This window comes from Rhea pennata, chromosome 4, assembly GCF_028389875.1.
Source record: "Rhea pennata isolate bPtePen1 chromosome 4, bPtePen1.pri, whole genome shotgun sequence".
NCBI lineage: Eukaryota > Metazoa > Chordata > Aves > Rheiformes > Rheidae > Rhea > Rhea pennata.
In genome coordinates, this window is record NC_084666.1 from 10,587,629 (window position 1) to 10,601,525 (window position 13,897).

A 13,897-nucleotide genomic window follows, 5' to 3' on the forward strand; every position below is an offset into this window, starting at 1 on the left:
CGTGCTCCCGCCTCTCGGGGCGGCGAGGGGGCGGGGCGCCCGCTGCCCACAGCGCCCTTCCGAGGCCGCTGGAGCGCGGGGCGGAGGGTAAGGAACTACGAGGCCCAGCATGCCCCGCGCGGCCCGCTGCCCGCGGTGCGGGGAGCCGGCCGCTCGCGAGGCACGCCGGGAGCTGTAGTTCCGTGGCGCTCCGCATTGTCTCTCTGCTTTCTCTGTCCGGGAAGCCGGCGGCCACCCCTGCCGGGTGAGTGCGGTGACTGACAGCCCCTCGCAGCCAGTGGCCGAGGCGCTGCGCGGCGGAGCCCGGCGCCCGTCTCCTCGGTGACCGGGGGAGCTGGTGCCTCGGCAGAGCAGCCGGAGTCCTGGGGGACGGAGGTGAGTGGGTCTGCGAGGGCGGGGGGAGCCGCCACCCCTGCCTGCAGGCTCTCCCCTCCCCCTCGCAGCCGGCCCGGGACCGCGCTCGGGGTGGGGGTGGGGATGGGGGGCGGATGGGCGTTGTGAGGGGGCGCCGGGGCGGGGGGGGGAGGGGAGCCCGGCGGTGAGGGAGGGCGGCGGGCGGCGGCGGGCGCCCGTTGGCCTCCCGGTTTGTTTTGCCGCTGGATTTTTCAAACCGCCCCCGCTGGCTCAGGTGCCTCCCCGCGGCTCCACCCTCCTGGGAAGCGGCGCCGGCGGGGGGCGGTTAACGAGCAGCAGCAGCAGCGCCGCCGCCGCGTCCCCGCGCGCGGACCGTTGCCGCCGCCGCCGCCGCGTCCCCGCCGAGGGCGGCACCCGGCCTTGCGCGGCTTTTGTGTGCGGCGCGTCCCGCCGCCGCGCCGCCATCCCGCACCGTCGCAAGCGCTTCCCAGTGCCCGAGCGGAGCTCCCGCATCGCTGCTCCGCTCTGAAGTGCCGCCTTCGAGAGGCGTCCCAGCCGCGCTGGAGCGTGTTTGGAAGGAAAGAAGAAGAAAACAAACAGCCCGACTGCCAACGAAATCTCTGCGTGTAGCTCACTTGTTGTCAGGAGGAACTTTTAATTATTTTAAGTAACCTGAATGATGAATACACGCCTGTTGGCACAGCAGCTATAGAAAACTTTGTCCTTAGTCGGGTGACCGTTGTCAAACAAAACAGCAAGCGTTCTGTGGTTTTTACATTTTTGTCCTTTACCTTCAGCTTGAGCAGAGGTTTCTATTAACATGTTTTTTAGTCTACTGTTACTAATTAAAGTGAGTAGTTCTCATCACGCTAGGTACACCTAATTATTTGCTAGCCAAGCAGTTCCCGCTTATACAGAAAAATGGTGCCAAATGTGAGATGTCGATAAACATTTTTATCAAAATGTTGACCCACCCATGTTCCTAAACAACAGGTAATGTCTTCCACAGTTCGCACTATTATTCTTCTTGTACATCTTGCCTATAAATGTGTACCACATTTTAATAGAGAACAGAAACTAGATCTTTTAACTTCATTTGAGCTTTGTGGTCGCATCAGTTGTGGAAGTAGTGGCAGTTCTGCATTAGAGTGTCACCTACATTGAAGGCTCTTTTGCAATACTTAATATAAAGATGTGTATGACCAAGGGTAATGAGACAGTCTCTCCCCTCTGTGTGCTTCCTTCCCACAGGCTATCCTCTTAGTGTCTCCCTATTGAAAAACAAAATGAAACCAACTGTTTCTCTACTTTTCAAAAAAAAAAAAAAAAAAAAAAAAAAAAGCACATTAGCATGGATACTGTAGTGCCAAGTATCAGCTTATTTCCAAAGGCTTTTCAAAATGGACTGGTGGCCAGTACTGTAGTTTTAACTTTCACATGCTCCTTTGCTGCCCTCTGTAACTGTTAGGCTATAGTCTAACTTATGAATACATCTCCTGTTTCTGTTTGCTCTTTTTGTTGCTATGAGTTAACAAGAGCAGACGCAGGAAACAAGCTACCTCTCTCCCCTGAAGGTACATAAGCAAGTAATATTTTCTCTGTAGCAAAGGATTTGAAAAGTGATATGAAAAACAAGCATGGATTTTTTTTTTTAAAAAAAACAACATAAAGGAATGCAGTGCTTCTGGGAGAAAGTACAGCTCAGCTGTAACTGGTATGTGTGGTGCGTTATACCTCAAAAAAAAAAAAAAAAAAAAAAAAAAGATTGAAACCATAGACCAAAATGTATGCTGGCAGAAAACTCTGATTTCACTTCATTTTGCTGCTGTATGACAAAGCTGATGTGTGGGGCAAACTGTGCTGTTTCACGTACTTGAACAACTCTTTTAATTGTGTTGAATGGTGTTTCTGTCTGAAATGTGAAGTATATTATTAAACTGTATTTGTTCTGTATTATATTACTAAGCTGTATTTGTGCAATTTTGCTAAACCTTTCTCAAATCATATTTCTGAAAAAACATTTTCAGTGTTTTAACAAGTATATTGAAACGTCACTAAATAATACAATTTGTGTAAGGTTTAGTTACTATGTATTACTAACTATTCTGCTGTTACAGGCTGGTTTCCTCCTTTAGAAAAGCGTATATCCTCTTGACAAATACTTATGAGATGCATGTTTTTTGATATTGTAGTCTTTTTCTCTTTGAGACTTATTTTTTCATACTTAGTGATACAGGAAACCAAAGTAAGCCTGGCCATGTCTGGTATCAGGGTGCAACCATTTTCTGACATACTATGTATGTTCGAATGTAGTTACGCTATTAAATTACTAAAATTCAGTGTTGGAATTATTAAAACTAATTACAGTAGTATATTATTGGTAGATTCTATAAGATTCAGCATTTAATTTTACTGAAAATCAACAGCTAAAATCACTTTATCTTTGGTTATTCAGGACATTTTTCAGGGTATAGTGTTCATTAACAATTTCATATTTTTAATAAAAACATTCCACCATTCAAAGGTTTCTATCACTGCAACTAGAATGTCTATATTTTGTTATTTATACTACATAATTTGTAATTTATTACAGTAAACATCATTTGGATATATAATTATTTTTAAACTGGAAATTTGTACTTATTTTTCTGTTACATCTTTCTATAGCTACAATTTGAAATCTTCAAAGAAGTAAGAATAAAACTTACATAATTAGGTAATTTAGTTTTAAAATCAAGCTATAAGGTGTACATTTTTACATTTACTTTGTTAACAGTTTGTAACTCAGCTAATCTCTCTTGGAATCTGTCTGCACATGAGAAACACTGTTTTTCTAATTTTTCAGGTAGTCTGTGATACCATTATAGTAAAACATGTATGAATGCTTAGAGTTCTTGCAGAAGAGCTGCATTTGTTCTTTGTTCTGAAGTTTCCTAGATAAATTCAGGGAGCTGTTACTTCTCATGGATGGAATAGGTAAAAATAATGCACAGTCATATCAGGCTGCTGAGCTTGGGAAGTGATGGCTTTTTCTATGATGTAGTACAGTTTTCTTTTTTCTCATTTATATATGTATAATTTATATATATATATATGTAAGAATATATATATAATATATATATTTTAATAGCAAAAGTCTCTTTAGTGTTGAAGTACTTCCTAACTTTTCACACACAAAATTAAGCAAATAAATGAATAGCTGTCTGATAGAAATCTTCACACCTCTGGAACTTCATTATTAGAGAAAAATAATACGGTATAAGCAGTCTGCTTTCTTTCTCTTTCCTTTTCTTTCTCTTTCCTTTTCTTTCTCTTTCCTTTTCTTTCTCTTTCCTTTTCTTTCTCTTTCCTTTTCTTTCTCTTTCCTTTTCTTTCTCTTTCCTTTTCTTTCTCTTTCCTTTTCTTTCTCTTTCCTTTTCTTTCTCTTTCCTTTTCTTTCTCTTTCCTTTTCTTTCTCTTTCCTTTTCTTTCTCTTTCCTTTTCTTTCTCTTTCCTTTTCTTTCTCTTTCCTTTTCTTTCTCTTTCCTTTTCTTTCTCTTTCCTTTTCTTTCTCTTTCCTTTTCTTTCTCTTTCCTTTTCTTTCTCTTTCCTTTTCTTTCTCTTTCCTTTTCTTTCTCTTTCCTTTTCTTTCTCTTTCCTTTTCTTTCTCTTTCCTTTTCTTTCTCTTTCCTTTTCTTTCTCTTTCCTTTTCTTTCTCTTTCCTTTTCTTTCTCTTTCCTTTTCTTTCTCTTTCCTTTTCTTTCTCTTTCCTTTTCTTTCTCTTTCCTTTTCTTTCTCTTTCCTTTTCTTTCTCTTTCCTTCTTTTTTAACATATGGTCATACATATAGGAATGATGTTTCCTTATCAGTGCTTATCATCTGGAATAAATATTTAATGTAAGGGGCAGTGGTAGCAGTTTAGGAAGGCTTGTGAATGGAGTTGAATGGAATCCTCTCATAGAAAATGCAGAATCATGAGGTGGGAGAGTATTGAGATTTGCTTTTTTTCCAAGAACAGTCTAACTACATTTTCATTACAGTTTTTTGCAGTAGCTCCTATTTTTTATAGATTAGAAAGATAATTAGAAAATCTATTTTTTCTTATCAGCCCCTTCAACATTACAATACTGAATCTTAAACTTTTGCAAGTACTGTTTTTCACTCTATTTTTTGATCAGATTATTGTATTTTAATACTCTTCTAATTGTTTTTTTCTCTTGCAAGCTAGTAGCATGCTTTTAGGTGCCAGAAATTACCGTGCAGTATGGTTGACTAGTTTAGCAGTGCAGTGTTGGAATATACCCAATGGACATATTAAGGTATTTTCAATACATGCAAGAATAGAAATATTCCCTGAAAGACAAATTAAAGTATGTATTTATTCATGCTCTCAAATATCGGACTTTCATTTACTGTTGGGCATTTGTTGTTTTTTTGGTTGAAGAAATTTATCTTGAAAAGATTTATTAATATTTAATTATTACTCCTAGAAAGTACCAGACCTAATTATAGATAGCGGAATGTACAGTGATCTCTTAGTTTATAAGTAGCCTTGTGGGGAAAAGGTGAATGTATTTAAGGTACAAGATTGGATGCAAGTTGACTTGGGTCTTTTATAGCAGCATGTGAGTTTGAATAATGTTTAGGAAGCATTTCTTATCTCCATCCAAAGGTTAAGCGTGAAGCTTCATTACTTTCCAAAGCTAACTTATTTTCTGAAATTATAGAGGAACTATTGTTATGGAAGCTAATTAATTACTATATTAAGACAATTTGCAGAAACTCTTCTGTATTGGATGGTCATAGCTGCTCCCTGGAGACTCTAAAAAAAAAAAAAAAAAAGCTAAAACCCCCAAACAAAACCAACTGAACATCTTGTGCAGTTAAGTCTTAGATACTAAATTTTATATATACACGTATAATATAAATCCATATTATATATATATAACATATTATATATATATGTGTGTGTGTGTGTATTATATATATAAAATATATATGTATGTGTATGTGTATATATATATATGTATGTACATATTTATTTATTTTTCTGTGGAACATCTGAAGGACTGGTCCTTACCTTCTGTTCTTTCCTGGGCAGAAAATAATGCGAACAAGGTAGTGTGGATTGCATCTCTGTGCATGTCTTTAAGGCAGACTTTTTTTGTTTTGTTTTGTTTTTAATTCAGGACCTGAGAGCAATGTTACAAGGACTTCTTGGTAATTTCTTCCTAGCAAGTAGTGGATCAGAGATCACTAATGTTAACTTTATAGCAAAAGTGTCCATCTGTGAGAGCTGAATGTATATATTTGTATCTGTCTACCTATATGAAACATTTTCAAGTACATTATAGTTTAAGTATGTTACAAGGTGATCAAGTTATGAGCAGTCTATGATCTAGCTGAGAAATAGTTATTTTCAAATTAATTCTCACTTATGTAGCTATAGTCATCCAGTTAATTTAGTTGCTCATCCTCCAGATCTCTAGAAGCAAGAGTTCGTATCATGCAGCAAGTGGATAATTTCAAAAATTGAGTAGGATGCCATTTCTGTTATTAGCGTGAAATCATTTTTAAGCATTTTAATCTGCTTAGTGAAGGAAATCTATCTAAAATAGTAGAATTTACCTGAGTCCATTTGGACAAGACAACCAGACTTCAGCATCAACACCAAAATTTAATGAAATCTAATATTTCTATCTCTTTTTATAAAGCTACTTCATCTTACTCAAAAAATCATGATTCTGCTGCTGACTGGATTAATACTGGCAGCCTGTGGAGTTCTTTTTTAAAGTTTTTATCTAAAACACATGGGTGTTGGAATGACTGACTGAAATGCAATTTTTATAGTGTTTTTTCTGATTTTTTTTGAGTAAATTTATCATTATTGTAACAGTAAACATGATTTTTTTTCTCTTTGTCTAATACATCATTTGAGTGTGCATTCGATGGTGTTGCAGATATTAAAAAAAATACACATGTGAAAATTGAAGTCCAAGTTACTTATCTTAAGCTGCTTTCACAGTCAGTGGAGAGAAACAGGCAAATCTACAGGTAATTTATCTAATTTATTTTAGATAGATATCTTTGGTACGTGTGTCTATACATTGAGTAGAAAGGGGGAGTAGGTCATAGCTGACCAGATCAATTTAATCTCTGACTTTAAGGTGCCTGGGAAAGGATAGATGAACCTCATCCCGGATTTTCACTGTGCTGCAGAATGTGTTGGTATCACAATGGTGGTGTAAGCCAGAACTCTAATGAAGTAAAATGATGGAGTTTTCTTTCTTGGAAAAGAAGCAACATGATGCAGTATGAAAATACTGAACTGTATATAAAAAGACAGATTCTGTCCTTAGCTTTGTCATTTTGGACAGACGCTTTATTTGCCTTCACTGTTGCCTTTTTATAAGTAAAATGAAGGCTGAGATACCTGCCCTTTTCAAATTATTTTGAGTGCTGTGTTATTTCTCTAGTAATAGTTTTTGATGGAGTTCTGTTTTTCTGAACAGTAAAAGGAACAAAAAAGCTGAATATGTTTGAAAATTCAAATGTCTTTTTTTTTCTTTCCTTAGAGCTTCGTCAATTGAAAGAGTCATAACTTATAAAGTGTGAAACATGACAAAAAGCTGGACTAATTGAAAGCTTTTCTGCTCTGGGAGAAAAACCCAAAATGTATAGACCAGGGGAGACAGTCAAACGTCGACTCAACATGCATGCTCCTCCTCGGATAAGAAGTGTGGAAGTTGCAAGAGGAAGAGCTGGCTATGGGTTTACCCTTTCTGGACAAGCTCCATGTATTCTTAGTTGTGTTATGAAAGGAAGCCCTGCAGATTATGTTGGACTTAAAGCAGGAGATCAAATATTTGCAGTTAATGAAATTAATGTGAAGAAAGCCTCTCATGAAGATGTAGTCAAACTTATAGGAAAATGTTCTGGAGTGCTGCACATGGTCATTGCTGAAGGGATTAGTCATATAGATTCGTGTTCTAGTGATGAAGAAGTTGGTTTTTATGATGGAAAGGGCTGGCTGAAACCCAAACCTGACTCCAAAGCTCTAGGTATAAATAGAGCAGAGAAAGTTGTTGAAGAAATGCAGTCTGGTGGCATTTTCAACATGATCTTTGAGAATCCTACTCTTTGTGCTGGAAACTCAGAGACTTTGACACCAAAACAAAGATCGTTTTCAGATTCTGCTGCTATTAAATTTGAAACTGGAAATGAAAGTATAAACAACCCAAACCTACTGTCCAAGGAAGAAATATCCAAAGTCCTGAATGATGATTCAGTTTTTAGAATTGGATTGGAGAGCACTGAAGACTTTGGATTAGACGCAAGTATTTTAAATGTTGCTATGATTGTAGGTTACCTAGGCTCAATTGAGCTTCCTTCAACAACCTCAAATTTGGAAAATGAGAGTTTGCAGGCTATTCGTGGATGCATGAGACGGCTGCGAGCAGAACAAAAAATCCATTCGTTAGTGGTGATGAAGATTATGCATGATTGTATTCAGCTCTGTAGTGACAAATCAGGTGTACTAGCAGAATATCCTGCAGAGAAGCTGGCATTCAGTGCTGTTTGCCCAGATGACCGAAGATTCTTTGGACTGGTTACGATGCAGACAAGTGATGATACAAGCTTGGCTCAGGAAGATGAAGGAGTTCTGAGGACATCTTGCCACGTGTTTATGGTGGATCCTGAATTATTTCATCATAAAATTCACCAGGGCATAGCAAGGCGTTTTGGATTGGAATGTACGGCAGATCCAGACACAAATGGCTGTCTAGAATTTCCAACGTCATCTCTACCTGTTCTTCAATTTATTTCTGTCCTTTATAGGGACATGGGGGAATTGATTGAGGGAATGCGTGCAAGGGCTTTTCTTGATGGTGATGCAGATGCTCATCAGAATAACAGTACAAGCAGTAACAGTGACAGTGGAATTGGAAATTTTAATCAAGAGGAAAAGAATAATAGAGTTTTAGTGGTTGATTTAGGAAGCAATCCAAGTAAACATATTCCTAACAGTATGTGGGAAAATCCAGGAGGAAGGGGACAAAATCAATCTACTTCCCATTGGAATGGCTTCTGCCATGAACAAGAAGGAAATATTCCTTTAGAAATGATTCAGAATGATAAATCCCAAAATTTAAGCAAACATCTAAGTCCTTCTGCTCGTATTGAAGTTCCACTGGTTTCTACCCGAAATTCAGTACCCCCATCTAAGAAAAGTGCTGCAGGCATAGGCAATCAAAGATGGTTGCCTGTGCATGTATTGCAAGAATGGCAACATGGCAATGCTAGCGACCAGGAGTCTTACACGGATTCTACGGATGGCTGGTCAAGTGTTAACTGTGGAACTCTCCCCCCTCCAATGAGTAAGATTCCGGCTGACAGATACAGAGTTGATGGCGCTTTTGGCCAGCCCCAGTTAAAATCTCATAAACATGAATGGTCTAAGAAGATGTTTTGCATGCAAAACAAGTTTGGCCCTCAGCACATTATTAGGAAGTCTAAAGAAGATAAAAAGGTAAGAATATGTTGATGCTGGTTGTTTAAAAACAAGCAAACAACCCCCCTCTCCAACAAATAGCCCCTGATATTTTTAACCCCATTATATGTGTGATAAAATTTGAACATGTAAACTATTATTTACAAATTTTGGGTGAAAATAATGTGACTCTTTCTGCTTTGTAGGGGTTTTCTATATTCCTGTTTAATTGAGTGCAGCTCTGGAATTGTACTTTTGCTGGAAGTGTTGTCTGTTAGAGCTTTCTCATATTTCTTCTTGCCTCTCCATTGTTTCCAAATGTTGTAGTGACTTTGCAATAAAAGGAGACATGACATTCAACTTCAATTCCTTTTGACCTCCAGTAACAAAAGAATGGAAACAGACTGGATCTGTTTTATTTATTATTATTATTTTTTTATTTTTTATTTTTTATTATTTTTTATTTTTTTACAGAAATAAAATAATTTTATGATCATAAATATTCACTCCAGCAAATCTCTCAATAAAATTGGTACTAAAACTACATCAAAGGATAGTCATTATTGATGATTATTAGTGTCCACTATTAGGTCAGAAATCTAGTGTATTACCAGTAAGCTGCGTTTCAAGTTTAATTCCAATTTGTTGCTTTGTTTGAGTGCTGTCTGTAGGCTTGTTTTGTCTACTCTCAGGTTTCTATAAAGCAAGAAAATTTGAAAAAAAATATGCATGCAATAGGTGTCCAACATAATTAGATACTATTCCCTTTGCTATGTACGCTTTTTCTTGTTGAAGGACTAATCTCATGGGAATCCAGTGTTGGTAGCTGGGATTCTGGGTGAAGTCATTGATCTTATGTTAAGAGAGTTAATGGCAAAGTGTTATATTTAAAACATTTCTTGACTCCAGGGAAAGACAGAATCTTATTCTCCAAATTAGACTTCAAGAAGACCTGTTCTTTCATCAAGAAGTATTGCTTTTGTAATTGATTCAAGTTACCATCATGCTATCCTAATGTGTTTTTGAAAAAATATTTTTTTAATCACCTGATTAAAAATACCTAGGTATTGCTCACTGATTAAAAAAGATACAGTGGACTATATAAAGGGGGTGACAATAGAGATTTGTTAGTTATTCAAAACTTATAGGTAAAATCTTTGCATTGTGGCATTCAGGCATGTAGATATTTTTGGGTAGAATGCAGAATTTTAGAACATTTTGGTTTTGGCATGGAGAGAGAAATTCATTTTTAATGCTTTTCTTACACTGTGAAGCCAACAGCTGTCATGTACATTTTTTTACACTTCTATGCTGAAAATAGTAAGACAAATAAGCTAGTATATAATATACTAGTAATACATTAATGTATTTTTAATATAACCTGACTGCTACAGCAAGCAGTCCAAACCCAAAGTAATGACCTGAATGTCAAATGGTCTTAAATATAAGGTGATTCTCACTTTTCAAAAAACAGAAATAGAAATAATCTGCACAAGAATGTTTAATTTGTGTCCCATGCCCAAACACCTACTATCCAATCCTATTTGTGCCCCAATGACTACATACCTCATGGTCTGCTTGCCAACTGCTATACTGGCAGACCAAGGGAAGGCTTCTGTAAATGCAGCACGTGTACAGACGCATTATGGATGCTGATCCCAAGTGCTCTTTGGGGACTAGAGAGCTTCAGCTGCCGTTACTACAGCAGCTACCAAGGGATGCTGTGGAAAAACCTAGAGGGTCTGTGCAGCAAGTTTGTGTCTGAAATATGATTGTAATATGGATTGGATTTTTTCAGATTTAAAACTCAAGAAGATTATTTTTGAAATGCTCGAAACATTTATTTCATGTAAGTCAAGAGTACATTAATGACATTTTCTTAGAAAAATTTGCACTTTAACATGAAAGATGTGCTGTATGTGAGTAAACAGTAAACACTTATCACCTACTGTGTCACTCAAGTCAGCATATAGCAGAATATATGTTTTCACTCAAACTCCCTCAACTACTTTTCCCTTTTAAGATTAATGACACATTTGTTTGCAAAAAAAAAAAAAAAAAAAAGCACCTTTAAAATGCTCATGAAAGTCTTGAAATCATTTACAAGGATGGGTTGCAAGCACTGATCTTCATCCAGAATAATTCATAAAGATGAAGTAGTAATATGTTCTCATTTTAAATCTTTAAAGGAAATAGTTGCAGAATGTTATGTTATTGATGAGCATACCTCTGTACTTCTGTAGGTACCACAGAAATAAGGAAAATCTATTTTCTTGTGTATTAGGGCACTAATTCACTTTTGTAATACAATGATATTCAGAAATTCAGACTCTTTCTTGTTTTTTGTGCAGAAAAGAGTTCAGACTGTCTTTTCCAAAACATTATTTGGAGGGGTTAGATGCTGTGTTCAAGAAAATTATACATCCTCAGCTTACTGTGACCTTTTTAAGTGGTAGGGACTGATTTTACACAGCATACTCAGACATATTCCTGTCATGGAAGTGTATAAAGTGGCCACCTGGGATTCCATTGATATTTTTACAACCTAGTGTCTCAGTTTAATGCTTAATTTGGCAGAGCAGTCCTTAAATTGCTTTTTAATTGAGTTTTTTTTTGTCTTTTGCTTTAGTACTGAAAGGTAATATATCCTCCAAGTGGGAATGTGCAGAAACCACTAGAGGGAGAAGAGGTTACCAAAGCTAGAGTTCTTCGAGGTGAACTTTGCACATCCACATTATTTGTTGTCCTCCTTGGAGCCTTCATTATATTCTATCTCAATACATGTTGGGGAAAAGTCTCAAATAACTGGATGCAGTTCTGACCTAGCAGAATAGTTGTGCAGCCAAATAGTGGTGACCACAACATTTAGTACAGGAGTGTATGCTGCACTATAGAATGCTAATGGCCCATAAACTCTTTCCTGATTTTATAACTACACCTGCAAAACATTTATGAATTGTGCAGAACACAAGAGTAGCTATGAGAGAGCCCCAGTGATCATAGCTATTTGAAGTTGCAGTTTCAGAACTGGACCTGGGAAGTGTATCTTGTGGGTAGGAATGTATGGAGTTTCAGACTTCAGGTTACAGGCAAGTAAACTATTTTTCTGAGCTTTATGTTCTCTTTAATGTATTAGTTTTCCAGTTGACAAATTAGAATTGTGGATAATTTTGTAAAAATTGGAAAAAAAAACCCTCAGTTTTTCTATATTGATATACTTTACAATGGTAAAAAACACTTTAAAGTTCTATATAAGTACAAATTCTTAAAAAGAAAGTTAAAATCACCTAATTTGATTAAACATTACTGAGTAGCATGAGGTTCTTTATTTTGTGTTCATATGTTATTGTAAGGATTTCATCCTTAAGTTATTGAGCTCTCATGTACTTAATCAATTGTATTTTTTGTAGACCTGAAATCTTTCTTATATCTGGAAGAGGAGAATTGTGAGTTCATCAGAGAAATTTTGGTTCTATTCTACCTTTTCTGACTGAAATTTGTAAGGTGGTATCTGTCACAAGCACCTCTAGAGTTGTTATTTCCTGCACTGATGTTCATGTTCCCTGTATGTCTTAAGTTTCACATGAACAGATTTCTGATTAAGAATCTTATGAGACCTTTTTGGAGGCTCTCCTAGATTCTTGTAGGCTCTTAAAAGATTCTTAGTCTAAAACAAGTCATGAGAGTCCTGATGATGTTATTGAGATTCACTGAAAATAAGGATCGTATTATGGGGCTTTGAATTTCAGAATGACAAGGGAATATTTCTTGTAGTAATAAGCTTCTGAATTACTATAAGGCTTATATTGGGCAGGGATGTGCGGCCTAGGGAGGTCTGTGAGATTAGGGTGTGGAAGATCTGGTTGTGGTTTCAGTGAGAATGGAGTAATTGCTGCTCTTTTGTTCTCCCAAGCTAGGTTTGTTACTCCTTCAGTGTTGTCCTACTTTGCCGTTGTCTTGTTATTTCTGCTTTCTTCAGCATCCCATCAAGTTTCAGGCTTTTACCTACTCACATCTGTTTGGATAATTTTGGGTTATGCAAAAGAAAAGCAGTATAAGAAATCTGAAAACATCAGGGGATATTAGGACTGGCAAGGGATTTGAGGAATTGCTGAACAGGGAAGCATTCCTCTCCCTCTGGACTAAATTAATCTAATACATTTGATTTTGTTCAACCCTCAATCTCTATTTTCAGGCTAGGACCTGGCCAAAAATATGTTTAACTGTTACTGTTTTAAATTAAGTTTTACTGGGAAAACACTCCTTTTTCCACTGGAAAGCCTCATAACAGTCAGTTTCAATTCTGAGTTTTCTCTACTTGAGAACAGAAGCTTAGGTATTGACCTCTTTCTTCTCTTCTCTTCTCTTCTCTTCTCTTCTCTTCTCTTCTCTTCTCTTCTAAGAAGAAAATCTGTTTTAATGTTGTAGAAGCAAGTAAACATTTAAGATCACAGCACATTTTACAAGCAGAGCTTCGTAACTTGTATAATAGGTCTGTTTTTAATGGATTTGTCATATCCATTTGAAAGTAATTTATAAACCTATTTCAATTTTTGACTACTGATTTTTATAAACTTTTCTCATAAAGAGTGTGAATTTGTAAACAGATGCTATTTCTAGCTCTTAGAGGAAAAAAAGGGAAAATTCACTGTCTAAGGCTCACATTTCCTGAGTTATATATCTTCTTCAGCTTATAAAGATTTTAAGTGAATATTCTCACACCTGTGCTTCTTCAGGACTTTGGTCTTCTGGACAGTATTATTATGAAAAATACTGTCCAAGGGGCCATTTTTTAAAACTGAAAAATTTGTCAGCTGCTGGTGATCCTGCCCCTCTACTCAGCCCTGGGGAGGCCTCATCTCCAGTACTGTGTCCAGTTCTGGGCTCCCCAGTACAAGAGGGACAATGGAGCTACTGGAGAGAGTCCAGCATAGGGCTACGAGGATGATCAGAGGGCTGGAGCACCTGCCCTATGAGGAACGGCTGTGAGAGCTGGGCCTCTTCAGCCTGGGGAAGAGAAGACTGAGGGGGGGATCTTATCAATGTCTGTAAGTACCTGAAGGGAGGGTGTCA

General features: G+C 37.6%; 1 protein-coding gene across 3 annotated transcripts in view; it reads left to right on the forward strand.

Annotated features, from left to right (window-relative positions):
- The first annotated feature begins 297 nt into the window (after positions 1–297).
- Positions 298–13,897, forward strand: part of RGS12 (regulator of G protein signaling 12) — an 88,567-nt gene continuing 74,967 nt past the window's right edge. For all 3 annotated transcript variants that reach the window (XM_062575277.1, XM_062575278.1, XM_062575279.1), the window contains exons 1-2: positions 298–375; positions 6,909–8,863. In XM_062575277.1, coding sequence (XP_062431261.1) covers positions 7,007–8,863 — 1,857 coding nt within the window. In that variant the 5' untranslated portion in view covers positions 298–375; positions 6,909–7,006. The remainder of the gene's footprint in view (positions 376–6,908; positions 8,864–13,897) is intronic.